This window comes from Euprymna scolopes, chromosome 12 (assembly GCF_053919585.1).
Source record: "Euprymna scolopes isolate OS-2025 chromosome 12, ASM5391958v1, whole genome shotgun sequence".
Taxonomy (NCBI): domain Eukaryota; kingdom Metazoa; phylum Mollusca; class Cephalopoda; order Sepiida; family Sepiolidae; genus Euprymna; species Euprymna scolopes.
In genome coordinates, this window is record NC_136493.1 from 99,072,448 (window position 1) to 99,093,512 (window position 21,065).

The 21,065-nt window shown below is 31.6% G+C and overlaps 1 protein-coding gene across 1 annotated transcript in view; it reads left to right on the top strand.

Annotated features, from left to right (window-relative positions):
- The window catches only part of LOC145291443 (cytochrome P450 20A1-like), an 88,207-nt gene extending 74,266 nt beyond the window's left edge, over positions 1 to 13,941 (top strand). The window contains exons 8-11 of the mRNA XM_080137289.1: positions 267 to 384; positions 3,196 to 3,307; positions 11,218 to 11,282; positions 13,614 to 13,941. Of these exons, the coding sequence (XP_079993415.1) occupies positions 267 to 384; positions 3,196 to 3,307; positions 11,218 to 11,282; positions 13,614 to 13,881 (563 nt within the window). The 3' untranslated portion in view covers positions 13,882 to 13,941. The remainder of the gene's footprint in view (positions 1 to 266; positions 385 to 3,195; positions 3,308 to 11,217; positions 11,283 to 13,613) is intronic.
- The last annotated feature ends 7,124 nt before the right edge of the window (positions 13,942 to 21,065 follow it).

Genomic DNA, 21,065 nt, shown 5'->3' on the forward strand with positions numbered 1-21,065 from the left:
CGAATTTCCATTACTAACGATTACTATATTATTCAATTTTACTACTGTACACTCTTTAACCCTTATCCTCGAGTGGCCTATGGGCCTAGATAAGTGGTTATGCCTACGTAAAAAAAAAACACTAAAGAATTTTCTGATGCTATTAATAAAGGTAAAATTAAATGATGGAAATAAAGGTTATAAAAGACAAGAATATTTGATCATTTTTTTAATGATATATGAAAGCAATACTGATTGTTTTGTTTGTTGCAATTTCTTGTCTGCAGTGCTGACATGGACGCTGTATTTCCTTGCTACTCATGGTGACATCCAGACAAAACTTGCCAAAGAGATCAAAACTTTAAAGGAAGGGGAACCAACTATGGAAGATTTAAAAAAATTAAAGTAAGTAATGCTTAAACGAAAATAAAAAATGTTTTGTTTGAAATATTATTTCTTAAAGCGTTTGATTTTTTAAAAAATTATTTTGATGTGTCTGTTTTTCTTTGAATTCAAAATAATTAGCATTTCGGTTAGAGATTCTTGAATTCAAAATAATTAGCATTTCGGTTAGAGATTCTTCAGTTTTTTTTTTACATGTTTGTTTGTTTTTTTTTTTTGAGTAACAACCCAATATTTTTCTGATTAATCCATCAAATTTGCAAATTGATAAAAATACTATTTCAAATTTAAGTGGACTGGAGAAAGAAAAACGTTAGGCTAAATTCTGTCTGTTGATGAACTGTGGGGTTGATATTGGACCTAGTAATTCAGCTGGTCATCTATGAAAAAAAAAATCTATGTAAAAATTTAGCAAAATTTTTCTATGAAAAAAAACTATGTAAAAATATAGCAAAATTTTTCTTTGAAAAAAATCAACAGTTAAATAAATAAATTCATTGTCACTGGAATTTAGAATAATATTCTTTCTGTATCACATATATATATATATATATATATATATATATATATATATATATATATATATATGTGTGTGTATTGCTGGTACTGGCATATGACTAGTTTTCATATGATGCAGTTTCAATTTATGCCAATGCTAGCAAAGTCATAGCTTCGCTCTAATGTTCATTTGCTAATATCTTTCCTCTGATGAGAAGAATGCATTTCTTTGAAACTTTGCAGATTAAGGAAATTTTAATATTTGTTATTTGAGTATCTGGTCGAACAATAAGTTCTTGTAAAATATAATTTATTTTCAGTCTGAAATTGTGTTCTTCTATGGCAAACTATTTCTTATTTTGGTTATATGGCGCTTTTTTATTTGGTTGGGATTATTATATAAATATTAATATTTATACTTGGCTTTATTTATACTTCTTGATTTATAGCTACATGGTAAGCAGCTGATGATCCCCATTTTCTATTTACAAAATTTTAGTTAAGGTTTTCTCTTTTCATCCTTATGTAGTTAAATTCTGTTTTAAAATTGAAGACTTTTACGAAATCAACTCATGCAAGTGCTAAGTCTATTTCTATTTAACAACTTTAGTCAGTGCTTTTTTTTCTTTCTTTCCTCCTTATATAAATGAATTCTCTTTTGTCATTATAAACTTTTTAGAAGTCGGATTATGTAGGTGCTAAGTCTGCGATAGGTTAAAATTAATATTTTTTTTCTTTATTTTGCATTCTTTATTTTTGCATTTTTTTATTCAAAGCTTAAGACTATATATATAATTAAAAACTTTTACTTGATATATAAATATATATAAATAAATATATATATATATATATATATATATATATATATATATATATATATATAATTAACAGGGAGACCCAACATTGCCCGGGATTGAATGAGGATCAACAAATGTTCCACACTTCCAATACTTTTATGGTTATCAAGTTGGTGAAATTGCCCATTTTTCAATCAAATCGATTATATGCCTACTCTAGTTGGGAACCACCATGGTGCAATGGGAGAAAGCTTTGCATGCCTCCCCACAGTGACTTAGTCCACAATACATTTTAGTCTACATTGCACTGTAGAGAACCTACTGTTGATTTTATAAGATTATTTTTATATAATGGCTTAAATTAAAGTTTAAAATGCAAAAATCAAGTTCAATTGTGCTCTAAACAAAAAATATTTGTTTCAAATACCCCCCCCCATTTTATCAAAGCACCTACTGTTGCTTTTATATGCCGTGCCCTTCTACTTGTGCAATGATAAAATTGCTCAAATGCATTTGTGATGTTAGGCTGTATCATAGTGTTAACTTTGGTTAAAATCAGACTGTTGTTTCTTTAATTGGATTTTTTCAGTTATTGATTTTCGATACTTATTGGAGGCATTTCTGTACAAAACACTCCAGACACAACGTATATTTGTATGAAATTTTTTAAAAAAACCATCTGAACCATTCCAGAGTCCATAGGGAACACACACACACACACACACACACACAAAGTACCTTTTATATATAAGTTGAGATAGAGAAATATGAAGATAGAGGAAAATCTACTTAATGATCTGACACTGTTTATCAATGAAGTTTAGATCATCAACAATGAACCCAGCAAAAGCCTCAAACTGAACACCAATGACTACATCTGTACTTTGAGTAAAGTTTGAGTTTAAACTTTGATCGATCACATTGCTGCAGATAGGCAGAAAACCTAGGCCTTGTGTTTTAGAATGAAAACTGGCTTATTATTGGAGCTCGTCACTCCTGCTCCCACACTGAAACAATATTTATTATTTTTGTATCTACGATGGAAGTTCCCAAAATAATGCCTCGTATTTTTATTCTCTCCGAATGGATCAAAGGGGGTATGGACATACATCAGAAACAGAAATGTTTCATTGAATTCCTCTGTGCAGAAAAATTGAATTGATCATCATTCACCGGTGCCTGTTGAACGTTTACAAAGCTGATGCAGTTGATATGAACACAGTTAAGAAATAGGTTCGTTAATTTCAGAGTGACGGCAGAGATGTGAGTGATAAAGCATGCTCCGGACTTTTTTGGCCAAGACATCAAAAGTGCAGAGAGAATAGTGATGATTATGTAGAAAAATTAATTCAGGAGCACAAAAGGTCGCTAGTGTTAATAGTACCATTTCCATCTTCATAGCTCTTCAACATTTTAGTTTTTGAGTTAAAAAAAATAAAAGGCCTTATTTTTAGAATGACCATTGTATAAGCATTCATTATAATATTTTTGTTCCCCATTTTTTTTTTTTTTTTTTCAGGTTCCTTAAGCAAGTTTTGAATGAAACGCACCGGTGTGCAGTTCTGAATCAGTGGTCAGCTACATCCCAAAACTTTGATACTGAGATTGGTGGACACAAAATTCCAAAGAATGTACGTAACTTGAAAATAAATTTTTATTAAACTACATGCTACATTAAGTATTGTAAAAAATTATGCTAATTTTTTTTTTTTTTTTTTTTTCTAAACTAGTATTCTAAACGTGTTGGTGCTTATACAAAAAAAAAAAAAAACACAGATGAAAATCACATTCCAATTAAAAACTCTTCAATATACTTCTGTATCAGGCAAAAAATAAGTATTATCACCAAAGTTTACTGAAAACTTAAGGGGTAGAATTTTAATTGAAAATAAAAATCAATTTTATCATATTTTACATAAGTCAACATGACCTATTGGGGAGAGTTACCTAAAATAGGGGAGGTAATTCACCTAAGAGGATGAAATTTCCGGATAACGTTGACCCCCCCCCCACTTGTTCCACATGTTAAGAATGGTTTTCAAAAGTCATTCTTAACATGGGACTATTCTAACTATTCCAAATGATTTCACCTAAGAAGTTAATAAACAATTTGACATTTGCCGAAATGAAGTAAACTTTTTTAAAATCTGAAACTCATTCACATCCACTTTCAGAGAAATCTTAACATTTGTCGAAATGACAGACTGAATTATTTCTTCAGAATTATATGAAATGTGATTTTTACTATCAATTCTTTCTCTTGCTGACCCCTCAGCAGTGAGGATGGTGGCTGCGTTCTGGGTTTTGGTGTGTGCGGAGGTGGCTGACACGGCCAATCCTGGATTTAAACTGCCTTTCACATTTGACACTTTGAGGATAGGCAGTTGCATTTCCATGTGGAGGGTTGCCTCAAGAGTGTTCTCTCTTCTTCCTTCTCTTTCTTTTTTCCTCAAGGTCTTCACATCGGTTGGCCTCAAAGGTAGTTGCGCCTTTGGTGATGGTCTGCCTCCAAGTTTCCATGTCCTTGGCCTGTGTCCCCTATGTGTATGTATTGATGCCACACTTCTTCAGGCTTGCTTTCAGGACTTTTTGAGAAAACTTTCCTTCTTTTAGCTGCCCAGAGAAAATTTTTTTCGGCAGCCAGGAATCCGACATCTTAACAACGTGGCCCAACTACTATGACAATGACTTTGATGATGATGGTGTTGCCCTCCTAGAGGATGCAGAGATTGGTACAGTAGTCCTTCTAAGAAATGTCCAGAATGCTCCACAGGTAGCATTCATGAAACTTTTCCAATATCTTGAGATGTCGGTTGCATGTCATTCAGGTCTCTGAAGTATAGAAAAGCTTCAGGAGCACGACAGCTTTGTATACATTTTGATGTCTCTGTCTTGAAATTCTAGTTAATAGATTTTTGTTATTTTTTTCTAATACATAATAAGTATATAAAAGAGTTTTAATTTGGAGTGTAATTTTCTTCTGTCTTTATCTGTACAAACACGGAAAGTTTCTTTTTCTTGCTTTGAATAAAAAAAAAAGTAGTTTACTTTCTCTTTTCTCACCTCTGAGTTAATTTAACATTTAATGTCGGTTTTACCTTGTTCATGATCTAACTAAATTGCCATCGGATACTGTTGCCTCCTGTGAGTTATCATCATTGTCATCAGGGAGGAAAGGAAGTTGTAAACCGATCTCCAGTAGTAATTGAATATAAAGATAGTTGTGATAATGATGACAACTTTGCAGCAGGTGAAAGGACCCAATGACAATTTGATGCAACGGGTTAACTCTTAATAGACAGACAACATTGATAATTTTAACTAGGCACCGCCAAAAATGGCCGAAAAATCAAGTTGTTGTTGTTTTTTAAAACGAAATTACATTTATTAAAATCCATGATTTCTGAGTAACTTTTTTTTTCCGGAAAGATAAAACCCTGAATTTTATCATATAGAAAGCAGAATAATGTAAAACTTTTTCTACTATTTTTAATTAAATTTTAAATGTTAAATTTTCCCCAAAAGTTAACAATTGGCGTTTTTTGTTTTGCACAAAAAACGTATATAAATAGTTAAAAAAAAAAAGGTTTTTGAAAGAATTAATTTGTTTATTTGTTGTCTAAGATTTAGGATGATTTTCTATGAGAATATGCAAAAATATTATAATATAAGTACCTGGATTTCAAATAATTCCACTTATTCATATAGGCAACCAGTTACTTCGAGTCGATTTGATTACTGTTTACATTTGTACTTGATAAAAAGCAAACTACGGAAGACCAAAAAGCCAAAAAAAAACTTATTTTTCAGTGACAAAAATTTCAATGTATTATTAATGCTGAGGCAGGCCAGTACCAGATGGGTGACCATTTGTATGAGTTTGGTTTTTAATGTTTATGTGTGTGGGGGCCAGGCTCTCCAAAATAGGGAGGGGGCAATTTAAAGCAGAATAAAAAAATTATTTCAGCGCGTTTGGTCCACCGTAGTCGAAAGGCGGCAAACGTTTCCAAACTTGATCGAAAAAATAATGATATTTTTAACACAAAGGGCACAATATTTATCAAATTTTTTTTTGTATCGATTCTTCAAAGCATGCCCTGTTTAATAATGGTCATGCATTATTCGGCTCGCTAAAAAGAAATTGTTAATTTATTTATTAAAGATTTTAAAATGGCTTTTTTCGTATAAATATTAAAAAAAAATTTTTTTTTTGTTTTGCTTAACTTTAATTATTTTACTTAACATATTCACCGAATTTCACACTTCAAAACTCAAAAGCGGGATAATTAAACACAATCGAAGTTCTGATATTCAGACATCAAAATAAGGTATCCAAATAAGATTTTTTTTTTTTTTAATCTATAATCCCGTCCCTTACAACAACATAATGTTTTGTTCAGTTTCAGATGATTATTTTAAGCATATTTGGAACCCCTTCAAAACAAGGGGGGGGGGGTTGTAAGCAAAAAAATATATATATATATATAAATATTGTTTATGAAAAATAAGTACACTGTTATAAAGTTCATTCTTCTCTTAATAATCGCTGAAAATTTTGTATTGATCGGATAATTACCTGATTTTTGGTAGATTTTTAAAAAGACGGTCCGTCAAAAAAGTACTTACCTGCCCCCCCCCCCCAGTTTTGGCAGTGCCTAATTTTAACAGTTCATAGACGCTTTTTTATTATTTTTAAAATATTTTGTAAGCTCACTCTCCAGTTCTCACACGAAACCGGTCAACCGTTTCCAAATTCTACTCAATGTAGTCTTGTCCAATCATTAGCTTCCACGTTTTTCTCTCCAATGCAGTTGTACATTATAATGTGAATGTGGGGGTTATAATTTCATCTTATATTTTCACAAAACCTTATAAAAAGACAATTTTAATTTTGAAAAACATTTTTTTCTTTATAAGGATATGTTTTCTCTGTCATAAGTGTTATTAAATGCAAATCCAAAATGTAAGTTTAGTAAGCCAATTCAACGCAGATTAAAAAAAAATGAACAAACATTTATTTGTTTATAAATCAAATTACTTTTCGATGGAATAACATCTTCATCAGGATAGTTTTTTTTTTCATCTTATTTATCCCTTGTGGCATGATGTCACTAAGAAAAACAAGACCCGTTCAGTGTTATTAACGATGATTTTCAAATGACCAGCTTTTATTACGGAGAAAACATATCTTTATATAACTTCTATGCAAATTTTATGCAAATCTTCTAACCTGAACATTTGAAAATCACTGTTGATAACAAAAAAAAAAAAAAAAAAAAAAAAAATGTGCCTATTCTGATGAAGATGAGATTATGTAAAAAAGTACTTTGATTTATAAACAAATGTTTGTTTATTTCTTTAAAAATCTGCGTTGAATTGGCTTACTAAACTTACATTGTGAATTTATCTTCTTTTTTAAAGAACAAAACTTTATTTATTAAATAAATTAGTAAATCAACAACTTCTTTACTGGTTATATTGTTATTTCAATTAGGTAAATCACTATGATGAAAAGCTCCTGTCCAGAGGGTTTCAGTTGAGCTTGTCCATGGCAGTTACTCTTTATTACCGAGTCCAGGGGAAATAACTCCACTTAGAATAAGTAGAGTTATCTTCCTTAGAGACTGGTTAACACTCATAGTGTGTACAGCAACAGCACTGATGCAAGGGAAATAACTTTCGCTGACTTTTTTTTCTTCTTTCTTTTTACTCACGCCCCCCCCTCCCCCACCTAACAAGGCATATCGCCACTTGGACCTAAAGGGCTACTAATTGGGACCATGCCTAGAAAAGATTAACAAGATGTTGGTTTATGTTACATTTAAACTTTTGCATATCAATACAATCAGGGAAACAGGTAGCAGGAAGGGAATTCCAAAGTCTAGCTGTTAAAGGGAAGAAACTATTAGAGTAGAAGAAAACTTTCTGGCACTTAGGGACCTCAACAGTGAAGGGGTGAGATTTTGTTGCTAAGAAGGTTTGTCGGGGATATGTACGTTGAGGGGGGGGTACAAGTGCAACGGGTTCATCAGGGCATATTCCATTAAAATATTTGTAAAAAAAAACACAGAGATGCAACATTGCAGTGATGGAACGGATTGAAGCTGTGTTGACTTATTGATTTATTTTTTTAGACGAGAACCAACGCAACTTAGTGGAATTGAACTTTTTATCAAAATTTTGAAAATATGACGATAGTTGCAAAGGAAATTAAAAATGTTATGAAAGAAAAATGCAATCATTTTTTTTAATACAACAACAAATGTTTTTCTTTTTAACTTGTCGTAATTGAAAGTAATTAATTCATCAAATATTCTTACCTCAATGAATTCTCTCAAAACGGAAATCGAAAAAGGTTTATTTTCAAATTGCAGTAAATAAAAAAAAAACATACTTATTGTTTTGGTTTGCTAGTGCATTTTCTATAATAATGGAAAAACGAAAAAAGAAACAAAGGGTTAAACTTGACCCTTTACCACAGCGAAAATAAAGATAAGATTGTGTATACAATTATGCCTCAACTTGCCATACTTATTTAATATATAAAATACTTAAATTTCTCATTAGACTTATTTAGTTTTAGCAATCCAAATTCTTTTCTAAAAAAGACAAAACAAAATCTTTTAGTCAACGAGAGTTATTTTCCTTGCATCAATACTCTACACGAGTTGTTTTCTTTAGGGAGAAAAAGGATTTTTTTTTTTTACACAGGCATCACCACATTATCAAGGCCAAGAGACCACTCAAGGATAAGGGTTAAAGAGTGTACAGTAGAAATTGGAAAATATAGTAATCATTAGTAATGAAAATTCGGTAAATTTGTTAACTCATATGGAACGGTTCATCAAGAACTTATTTATGTTAGACTTGAAGACAACCATATTGTACTCAGCCGGAAAGCAGGAAAACGGAAGGCAATTCCACAGGCGTGCAGTTCTAAGAAAAAAGCTTTGTTCATGGAATCTACGTTTAGGTTTCGGCACAGATAAAGAGTGGGGGGAATTATTGATAGTGTTTTCAGCTAGATGAGTGTTACCATAGATGGTAGTGTCATCAGCAAAAATGTCTACGAATGATGTAAGGATGTGATTTGAAAGATCATTAATGTAGATCAGGAAGAGAGTTAGGTCCAGGATCGACCCCTGAGGGACTTCAGCATTAATACTGTGGGCCTCTGATTGCTGCCCATAAACCACTACTCTTATAAACCTATAAGAGAGAAATGATTTAATTATTGAGAAAACATTTCCAGTTATACCATAGCTGGAAATCTTGTGAAGTAGGCTCTTATGCAAAACCTTATCGAAGGCCTTTGATATGTCAAGAGCAATTGCCCTAGAAAGGAAACCTCCATCGAGAAATTCACTAATCCTATGGGATATAACCGTTAACAAATCAGCTGTAGGTCAAGCAGAACGGAAACCATATTGCATGTCACTAAGGAGGTTATTTCTGCTGAGGTGGTTGACTACTTCTTTATTTAATATAGATTCCAGCAACTTACTCATGACACACAAGACACTTATTGGTTTGTACTGAGAGGGAGATGACTTATCACCTGAATTCTCAAATACAGGGCATACTGACGAGGTTTTCCAGGGTGTTGGAAAGCACTTCTCCTTAAGGCAATGCTTAAACAGTTTTGTAAGTATGGAGGCAAGTTCTGGTGAAAGCTTTTTCAACACTATAATTGGAATGCCGTCTGAGCCAGTTGCTTTACTGGAATCAAGGTTCTTGATTAGTTTGGTGACCTCATGCACAGATATTTGTATGTTGGATAGTGTGTTGTCTGTTGTAGGAGGAAATACAGGGAGTTGATGCCCTTCATCACAGAGGGTAGAGTTAGCTGCAAAGTTCTTGGCGAATAGTTTGGCCTTTGCTGATGAGATGACCTCGGGTCCATTGATGATGGTTGGGATAGAACGCACGCATCTGTTCAGGATCCTGTTTGCTATTTGCCAGAACTGGTGGGAACCAAGCTGCTGCTCAGCTACTTTGGATTTGACGGACTGAACATATAGCTCTCTTGCATTTTTTATTACTCTTTTACAGTGGTTGCTGACAGTCCTGAAAGCAGCTTTAGTCTCAGTACATCTATTACGTTGGTAGCTATGGAAAAAGTGATTTCTGTGCGCAATGGCAGCAGCACATTCTGGGGAGAACCATGGCTGGCTGTTAGGTTTTTGTTGGAATTTTTTGGATGGTATGAATTGGTCTATGCCTACAATTAACCATTCGGTCAGGTCTGATACTATAGAGGATACATCCTTTTTAAACATGGAATGCAGAGGTAGATCAGATATGAATGTACGGAAGCTATCCCAGTCAGCCATAGAGTATCGATATACAGTACGGTGGAGAGGTACATCTGAAGACTTATTGTATTTCATTTTTATCTTAACTGATACAACTGTGTGATCGGAGGATCCCAGTGGAGATAGAACGAAACATGAACATAGCTCAGGGGAAGTTGTGAGAAAAAGGTCTAGAAGGCTTGCATACTGACCAGTAGTATTAGGCACACGGGTGGGTTCATGAACAATCTGAGTGAGGTCATAGGCAATGGCAAAATCATGGCAGAACCTCCCCTCATCATCTGTCTTATTTGAGTGGGTCAGCCATTCCACATTATGGACATTGAAGTCACCGCAAATGTGAATGGTAGTCGAAGGATGAGCAGACAGGATGAGGTCAATTTTCTCAGATATACTCTTAAGGACAGTAACCCCGCTGTTGTGGGGCGATAGAGGCAAATATGAATGCGGTGGTGTAAGCAAGTGCAACCCGGAAGCACATATAAGGTAAATTAGGGTCTTCTCTGGAGATATCTCTACCACATGGGAAGCCATCTTTAATGTAGGCGCATATTCCATGTCTATGGCGATCTTGGGGGTCAGATTTAGATGTTAAGTTAGAGTATCCTTTAATTATGAACTCATCTAGGGAGGTGGTCGGCCCTATGCCAGTTTCGCTTAGAAAGAGTAAGTCCGATTTCTTCTCCTGTAATTGGGTTTCAAACTCTGGAAGGTTGGAACGTAGACCCCTGACGTTGGAGAAGGAGACATGGTAGTAGGGGGTCTACGTTGGAGGATGGGGTTCTAGGTTTATTCGTGCTTTCTTTTTTTTCTGAGATATTTCGTGTTAAGTTTTGGGGGTTTGTGGAACAGGTCGAGAGACTTGGTTAGAGTAGGACAGAGAGGGAAAGTAAGAGAGAAAAAGGGAGGAGGTTTATTGTTTTAAATTTTGCCAAAATTCAAGGGCGACAATTTAATTTGACTACCGAGATTTTGTTTGTAGTCCAAATAAAACTTATTAATCGCAAAAAGTCATAAAATTTGATTTTCTTATCTTGATTGCTAAGATTTTTTTTGATTTAAAATTTTTTTTCTTTTTATAATAATTGTAGAAGTCTAACCAATGCCGACTATATACATTATAAAGATTTTTGTTGTATTTTTATTTTTTAACTTAGTACAATTCTAAATATGAACCAGTTTTATTTATTTTTTTCTAATTATGCATCAATATCTTTTGTTTTCAGACGCCAATCATAAATGCTGTCGGCGTTTTAATGCAAGATGAAAAATACTGTTCATTACCAATTCAGTAAGTTGGACTTTTTTAAAAATTTTCTTTTGTTTTAAATTATTATTTTTTTATTTCATTCATATTGCAGTTTCATTTTTATTTGAAGATATTGCTGTTTCATCAAAATAAGAGAAGCAAGAGTTATGAGGTTGCCGAAAGTGGAGAAAATTGTTTTTATGAAGTTTGGAAGTAACAATTAGAGGCTTGCAATATCTCTTCTTGAAAATATTCACATCCTTCTGTTTTTTTATTGCACGTTGTCATCGAGGTGGACGTGTTGCACGTTGTCATCAAGGTGGACGTGTTGCACGTTGTTACATGATAGTAGTACATTAAGATTTCATAATCACTCAGTTAAGAATGAGAATCTAGATGTAAAGTGGATAACATCTTTTTACAACAACGAAAACAAAAATCTAACGGAACATGTGAAGAAATTTGTTATGATTTTCGATATGAAATTTTTTATGCTTTTTTAGAACTAGCATGGGTGCCCGGCGTTGCCTGGGTATGTTGAGCAAAAAAAAAAAAAAAACAGCGGTCAATTTTTTAAAACTTTGACCCCTATTATGACCCTTTAAAATGTATTGTTTTGGGCTCAAATCAAGTTATTAAGTTAGATCCATGACCAAGGAACCTATATCTAAAATTTCAAGTGTTTAGACCCAAAATTGTCAGAGGAGTTTGGTAGAGTTCTCAAAGGTCAAATCATTGAACTTTGTCCCCTTAATCGCCAAATTTATGGCCGAAAACCAATCACATCGATTTTCCCAAATCTCAGTACCCTGTATATCAAATTTCGAGTCTTTAGACTGAAAATTGACAGAGTTATTGCATAGGGAAATGTACACACACGCAGACAGACACTTTCACTTTTATAGATATATAGATTTCATTTAAGTTAAAAAAAATAATACAGATAAATCTTTATGATGCACATACTTGTAATTTAGAAAATCATATTTTGTTTGAACTTTTCTCAAAATTCAAGGACAACAATTCAATTCGACTACAAAGATTTGGTTCATATTCCAAATCATTAAAACTTTTTATTTGCAAGAAACTAAAAAATCTGATTTTCTTAAAAAAAACAAACTACTTGAGCAATTTATGTGATTTTTGGAATATGACATCTTCGTTCTGTGACAAATATGTATTTTCTCTATTTTTTTTTTTTTTTTTTAATTAAGTGTAATTTTAAAAAAGCACCAAATTAAAAAATTTTTTCTTTGAGGTTTGATCAGTATTACCAAAAGTTTTATATTAAAAGAAAGGATGAAAACATTAAAAAAAAATAAAATAAAATGGTGAAATGACTTTCTTTTAATGTAACAAAATGTGTAGCATTAATTACACAAAAGATGTGGTCTTTAACATTACAAAAAAAGAAGGAAAATGTGACGATAATTCCAGAACAATTTAAAGTTTTATTGAAAAATATTAAATCAAGGATGATTTTTTTTAGATAAAAAAAGTAGTCGAAACACTAAACATGATTAGGCTTTGCGGATTTTTTGCCAATTCACTGAAGGTGAATTCCATTAATATTTTTATTCCGATGTGAAATTGTTAGACGAAAAACTTTATCACAAAATGTGATATTCAAAGTTTTACACTTTTTCTGCAATTGCGGTTTCTTTTGTTGGATAAAAAAAGTTGTGGCAGCTTTTTATTTCTTTTGTAATGTTTTCATTCTTTGTTTTTTTTTTAAGGTTAACATTTCTTTAAAAAAAAAAAAAAAAAATGGAGTCACATTTTTCTTTTCTTACAATTCCTCGAAGTTGCGTTGGTTCCAGCATCCTAAATTCTCTCATGAAAAATAAGTGCTTCTCTGTTATTAGGTAGAAAATTAATTATTAATGAAAATAGTTTTCAAAGAAAATTAGGGAAAATTGGGGTTTGCTAAATAAAGAAACTGAAGAGGTTGAATCGCAACAAGGGAGGTAATATTTTTTTCTGAAAACATTTTTTAGCAAAACTCAATTGGTAATTATCTTTGATAGCTGTTTTCATTAATAATTAATTTCCTACCTTGCTGTTTTTCATAATTTTTGGATATGTTCATTACTGCAACATGATAATTAAGTAGTTACCATTGGTTTTACTTGAAATTTAATAATTCGATTTTAATAACAAAGCAACACCCATTTTTCTTCCTTGAAGTTGCAGTGATTTCAGTGTCCTAAATTCTCATATGGAAAAAATGAACAAATCTCTTAGTAAATTGGAGTTATCTCCCCTCAGACTAATGATGATTCATAGAAAAAGCGCCTAGAATCAAACATGAATAAAAGAAATTTGTTTCAATTGCCAACGTGAAAACTTTAATTTTCTAACTTCTCCTTTCAGGTTTGATCCTGATCGTTTTAGTGATGACTCTCTCAAGTCTTCATCTACAACATCTCCTGTTCCGTTCCAACCCTTTGCACATGCTGACAAACGTACCCGTCTTGCTAATGACCACATCCAACTCTATGCCAGTGTCTTTTTGGTGAAAGTTCTTCGTAAATTCCGTCTAAGTTTGGTGAAAGGTCAAGTGGTCACTCCTGTTTACGGATTGGTGACTCACCCGGATGATGAGATTTGGATTACAGCCGCAAAACTGGACAAATCATGATTTCCATTCGATTATTTTTTTTATTCAGATTTGTCTTCATTTCATTAAAGATTAATTTTATTTTGTTCTTTGTAACTGATTATGGTGCTCGTGCATTTTATTTGAATATCAAAAAAATGCATTTTAAGTGAAAAACACTGCATAATTATATGTCATGTTGAAATTAGTAAAAATTAGAAAAAAACTACAGAGAAATAATTGAATAGAAAAATAATTCCAAGAAAAAAATTGAATTCATGAAATAATACAGTTTTATCAGTTTCTTTTATAGCAGCCAATTTTATATGACAAACTGAATTATCTCCCTTGTTTTCACTAGTTCAAATTAGAAAATGGTGGATCGAGAATATATGATGACAATGATTTTTCTTTTCTTTTTTTTTTCAATTTTTGTAAAAAAAAAATAATAATTCTTGCATTTTCATAATTATTGGAAGTTTTACTGATTTTGATATGACACATAATTATGTAATAGTGTTTTTAGTTAAAATGCATCTGCTTTTTTTGATATCCGATTATAATGCACAAGCACCCTGATTTCTTTTGTAAAGGCAAAATTTTTGAAAATTTCTTACAATTATGCAGCATGGATTATTAATTATGCAACAAGTATTTATCAAAATCAGGCTTGTTTACTTACAGAAGATCCTGATAACCTATAATATTATCTCCAGCTCTCCTGAAGACCAACCCAGTTTAAATGTTAAATCAGCAGTAACATTGGCATATATATATATATATATATATATATATGCCAGTGTTGCTGCTTTTGAAAAAGAGTAAGAGAAGACACAGATTGTGTGTGTGTGTATATATATATATATATATATATATATACACACATTCAGTGGAAGACATTTAATGTGTGTGTATATATATATATATATATATATATATATACACACACAGTGTAAGATACTGAATGTGTGTGTGCATGTACACATATCCACTTCATACTGTTTTTTTTTCTTTATTCCTTCTGCTGCAGGTTTCTTTTTGACACTCTTTATTCAACACATTTCTTTATATTAGCATTACTTATTTAAATCCATATTTGATATTCTACACTTCTATTCCTATCGTCACTGCTAGTTATGTGTTATTACTGGGCTAGTTTTCATGAGAACTTATTGTTTCTTTAGACAATTTGTAGTTATGAAAATCTTATTTTCATGAATTAATGCTTGAAAGGTATATCATTTTTTACTATAACATTTTTAATTCTAAAATGTTAAAATTAAGTTAGTAAAAATATGTCTATTTATTATCTAATCATTAAAATATCTTCACATAATATTTAACTTTTGAAAAAATAGGACTTGAAATTGATCTCAATGAAAATTTGATATTCTAAAAAAAAATTTTGGTCTCTTTCTGGCATTTAAATTTAATTTAAAAAAATTTATTTCATGCAAATACGGAGAAGGAAAACCTAAATCCTGGACATTTTGCTCGTCTTATGCTGGATTTTTTCAAGAGAGAAACAGCTTAAAATGATCCATGATGAGAGGGTCTGTTATTTATTTTACATAAATTTGGTATGTAAATATCAACTTTAGCATATATACTCCTAAAATAATTGACCCTCTCGTTATGGACAAAAATTTCGCATAAGACGTTGAGCACTTAGATTTTTCTCCATTTTTAAATTTATACTTTTATTATTCACAAATACTTTCATAACCAGAAAAAAAATCCATAAACAAGGGAAGCAACTCTTGATATTCAAATGAAGGAATTATTTTCCTTGAAAGTTTTTTTTGTTTTGTTTTTTTTTTTTGCATGACAAAATTCCACTATTTTTATAGAAAAAATTTAATTTTTGGTATATTTTTATTTTCTTGGCGACATTCTTTATTAAAAACTTGCTCCCCTTACCTGGTATTGCCCGGAAGTCTTTTTACTTTTACTTTTTTTGCTTTTGCTTTTCTGTTTTACCAAATTCTTATTTTTTAAACAAAGTTAACTGTAATTATTACAGTATCGTTTTGTCCATTAAAATATTAATTGAACCAAATTGTGATAAAAAAATAACTACACGCTTTGTTAATATAATCTTTTAATCTGTATTTATAAAATTATTGGATACCTTCTAAGAACTTTTGATCACAAAGATTTGCTAAGAATTTTAAAGACAGAAATGACAGTTTAAAAGCTTCTAAATTTCTTTCAATTTTCAAAGGGTCACCGAAACAATTTCTTTTTTTTTTTTTTAAACTATTATTAAAATAGCTTACTTCTTATTAAGAAACTGAAATGCATTCTGATGAACTTAATTTTCTAATCAATTTTTTTTTAATAGGATTACAAAATAAGTTTATTTTAGTACTTTATGCTATTGCATTTTTTTGTCACTAACTATTTAATTCCCCCATGTAAGAACTTTGCAATTGCAAAGAACTTTCAGTGCTTGTTCAGAATTACCCCTATACTAAAAAAAAAAAAAAATAAAAAATAAAGAAAAATCTGTATGAAGTACATACCTGTGATAAAATGTAATATCGTATTCCAAAAATTATGTAGATTGATGAAGTAGTATGATGTTTTCAATAAGAAAATGAAATTCTATGAATAACAAGAGCAGCTGTCTTGACCACAATTTTGCAAACAATCTAAAAAAAAAACACAAACAAAAAACCGATAACCAAATAATTCAAACTTGCAAGATTTATGTTGTAATGCCTACAAATTTCCATTAATCGCTTAAAAATGATTTTCTTTATAAAAATAAAACTGTTTAATAAATTTACATAATTTTTGGAATATGATATTTTCGATTCATTGTAGGTTTGTATATCGTACAGATTTTTCTTTATTTTTGATTTTTAATATAGTGGGGATTTTTTAAAAGAACCGTTATCGCTGCTCCAACTATCAAGCGATTCAGTGTAAACAGATGTAGAAAATATGTTTGCTAGATAAATCTTCTTATTTTTTTTAAGTAGTCATGGCAAATGCAACCATTAAGAGTACAGGTGGGTTCTGTGATAAGGAAGACAAAAATCTGAAGAATCTCATTCGGTTCCATTATAAACACTCCTTATTTTGTAGAATAGTGGCTGAAATATTATCTTGAATTGAGAAGCACAATTTTTTTTTTTGTTTTGACTAATGAGTCACCATTTATCAAGGCTAAAAACTGCTCAAGGATAAAGGTTAATGAGATGGATAGATTGCCATTTTGAATGATGATGACTATCATGAGAGGATTGGAAATAATGGAATGAATAAAATTTAAAAACTGTTTATGACAAGTGTTTATTGACATTTGATTGATTTGGAGATGTCTATGTTGTACTCATGAAGGAAGTAATCGCATGGTAACATTTTCCACAGTGGGAAGTTCTTGAAAAAAAACAAACAAAAAAAATATTTCTAACCAACATTTACTTTCAACCAGTTTAAAGGCTTCAGCATGATGATTGAATTTTCTATGGCCGCAAAGATATTCATAGCACTAAAATTTTATTACATATTCATAACTAACTGTACCTAACCAACTTGCTCAAGTTTTAGACTTTAAACAAAATCTTAGCTTAAATTTGTGAGTATGCAATTACAAATCAACAGCAAAGATTCCTTTAAACATACTTTATTAAAAACAGTTGAGTGTCCTTATTTGTTCATTTGTAATGCACCACACACGTTTAGACATGCATTAACATGTAGACATTTCAGGACCCAACATGTAACATAGTACGCTACGAGAAATATAAGACAAGTAATAACTTGATTTTTTTTTTTTAAATATTAGCATTTCAACCCGGCGTTGCCCGAGTGTTTGGAGGTGTATGTTGAGCAAAAAAAAAAAAAAGCGGTCAATTTTTAAACTTTGACCCCTTTTTTTACCCTTAACATTTATTATTTGGGGCTCAAATCAAGTTATTAAGTTAGATCCATGTCCAAGGAATCTATATCTAAAATTTCAAGTGTTTAGACCCAAAATTCGCGGAGGAGTTTGATAGAGTTCTCAAAGGTATAATCGTTGAACTTTCACCCCTTAACAGCCAAATTTCTGGTTGAAAACGGATTACAAAGATTTTCCCAAATCTCAGTACCCTGTATATCAAATTTGAGTCTGTAGACTTAAAATTGACAGAGTTATTGTGTAGAGAAATGTACACAGACAGACACATTCACTTTTATAGATATATAGATAACTAGCATTTCAGCCCGGCGTTGCCCGGGTGTTTGGATGTGTCTGTTGAACAACAACAAAAAAAAAAAAATGTAGTAGTAGGAAGGCAGGCTTGAACCCGTACCGTGAAGGAGGAAAAGAACGGGGTAAAAACCTAACGTCTATGCTGTTACGACCATCGCCAAACCGGAAGTGACATTTTTAAAAATTAAGGGTAGACAATCTAAAGGAGAGGATAACTTTCAAAAATATCGGTGAAAAAAGTGACCCCCCCCTGTAGAAAAGTGCTTAGTTGAAGGGGAAGATATTAATGTTTTTAGCCAATTTTTCGATATTTGTCGTATGAAAGGTCGAACTTTAAAACGATACTGATCTTGGTAAAATCCGTCGCCTCTATTGAAAGTTTAAGGCAGACATGCAAACAGACATACATACATACATACATTTATATATTGGTAACTAAACCTTTTCAACCCAAACTGATGAAAAAGCTTGCCCTATATCTGAATACCCTTTATGTAAAATTTCAAATATTTAGACCAGAAATTGTCTGAGTAATTTTGAAGAGACCACAGAGGTCAATTTTTTTTTAAACTTTTACCCCTTTTTTGACCCCTTAACATTTATTGTTTTGGGCTCAAATCACTTTATTAAGTTAGATCCATGTCCAAGGAACCTATATCTAAAATTTCAAGTGTGTAGACCCAAAATTGTTGGAGGAGTTTGGTAGAGTTCTCAAAGGTCAAATCGTTGAACTTTGACCCCTTAAAAGCCAAATTTCTGGCCCAAAACCAATCACATCGATTTTCGCAAATCTCAGTACCCTGTATATCAAATTTCGAGTCTGTAGACTAAAAATTGACAGAGTTATTGCATAGGGAAATGTACACCCACAGACACACAGACATACTCCTACATCCATTGCACACATTATTTATTTATTAATTTTTTTTACAAAGGAGTCACCACTTATCAATGCCCGAAGGCCATTCGAGGATAAGGGTTAATGAATATAAGGTGATAGTTTAGTTAATGGTGTAGATTGGGTCGAATTTGGATTATTTAAAAGGACGGCTCGACAAGAACTTGTTTACATTTGTCTTGAAGGCTACCATATTGTAATCGCCCGGGAAGCAGACCACTGGAATAGTGTTCTGCATGCGGGCAGTTTTAGGAAGTAAGCTTTGTTCATGGAATCTGTGTTTAGATTTAGGCACAGATAGTAGAGAAAATTGTTGATTGTAGGTGTAGCTAGTTGAGTGTTTTTTGTGAAAGTTTGGCAAGGGGGGGGGACCATAGATGGAGCTTAGACGAGCACTTGCCATGCAAATAATGATAGAACAGTAACAGGCTTGCAATGTCTTTGCTATGGGAAAGAGGTTGCAAGGAAGAAAAAAGGGCATCACCCACTAGATTTTGAAGCCGGTTTTGAACTCTATTAAGGCAAGATTGGGTGTGCCGAGCAGCTCCTGCCCAGATGTCGCAACAGTATTCCATTTTAGGATGTAGTTGGCTCTTCTACAGATAGAGGATTGCATCAACAGTGAGATACCTACTGGAGTGGTAGAGTGATCCAACCATTTTTCCAGTGATCTCGGCAACAGATTTCATGTATGTGTTCCATTTCGGATCAAGAGTAAAGGTCAATCTCAGAAGCTTGTTAAGACATGGAGTTTCTCCAGGATGAGAGCCATTCATTTTAAGTGGGGTCAGATGAAAGTCAGAGCGATTATGATGAAAAGAGAGAAGCTTGGTTTTAGAGGCATTAAAATTATCCTTACTGTAACATCGTTTTGCATACACATGGCTGTGCTCTGTTACACATTTACACTCGAGAAGAAAGTCAGTTTCTAATATGGAGAATATCGAACATGCACAATAAGGGTCTTCAGGTTTGAGACAAAAATAAAAAATGAAAACAGGACAAATATTCCATGTTTAATTATTTATTTACAAATAATATACAATATATATATATATGATATAAAACGATATTATAATATGCAAATTTAATGTTCAAAATTCTATTTTAAAAAAAAGCAACTCTTTAAATAAAAAAAAAAATTGACAGCTGTCAATTTTTTTTGTTTTATTTAAAGAGTTGCTTTTTTTTAAATAGAATTTTGAACATTAAATTTACATATTACAATATCGTTTTATATCATATATATATATATAACTCATTTACTCACATAAAATTAATATACAAAAGTATAAATTTATGCATAAACTTTAAGTATTTACTTCAAAAGTGCTCAATACGTAGGTAGAGCTAGTTAGTAATTTATAAAATATATATGGCGATTAAGCTACACTGAATATTCTGCGTTTCATCCACTCTAGAACTCTTCAGTCTGAAGAGTCCTAGAGTGGATGATACACGGAATATTCAGTGTAGCTTAATCGCCATATATATTTTATAAATTACTATACATATATATATACATATATATATATATATAGAGAGAGAGACTTTTTAATCTGTTTTAAGTTTTGTTTCAGCTGTCAATTTTTTTTGTTTTATTTAAAGAGTTGCTTTTTTTTTTTTTAATAGAATTTTGAACATTAAATTTGCATATTACAACATCGTTTTGCCATTAAATCATTAGTTAAATCTAATTGTTATAAAACTATAATTTTGCTGAGGTAATGTCATGTTAATCTACTTTTATTAAATTACCGGATGCAAATAGCTTGTAACGTTTACTTTTTTAATACAAAAGCATTTACTAAGAATTATAAAGTCCCAAAATGTCTTTCTATTTAACAGTTTAAAGGTTTTCAAATGGCTTTCAAATTTTGAAAAGTTGCAAAGTAATTGATTGCTCTTTTTGATTCTTGTCCAGAATTTCATCAATATTCAAAAACGAAAATAAAGAAAAATCTGTATAATGTATCTACTCCTGATGAAATGAAATTATCATATTCCAAAAATTATGTAAACTGATCATGTTTTATTTTTAAATGAGAAAATCAAATTTTATGAATATCCTAGGAGTGACTGTTTTGTTCGCCATTTTGAAAAAAAAAATCTTCAAAAACGAAG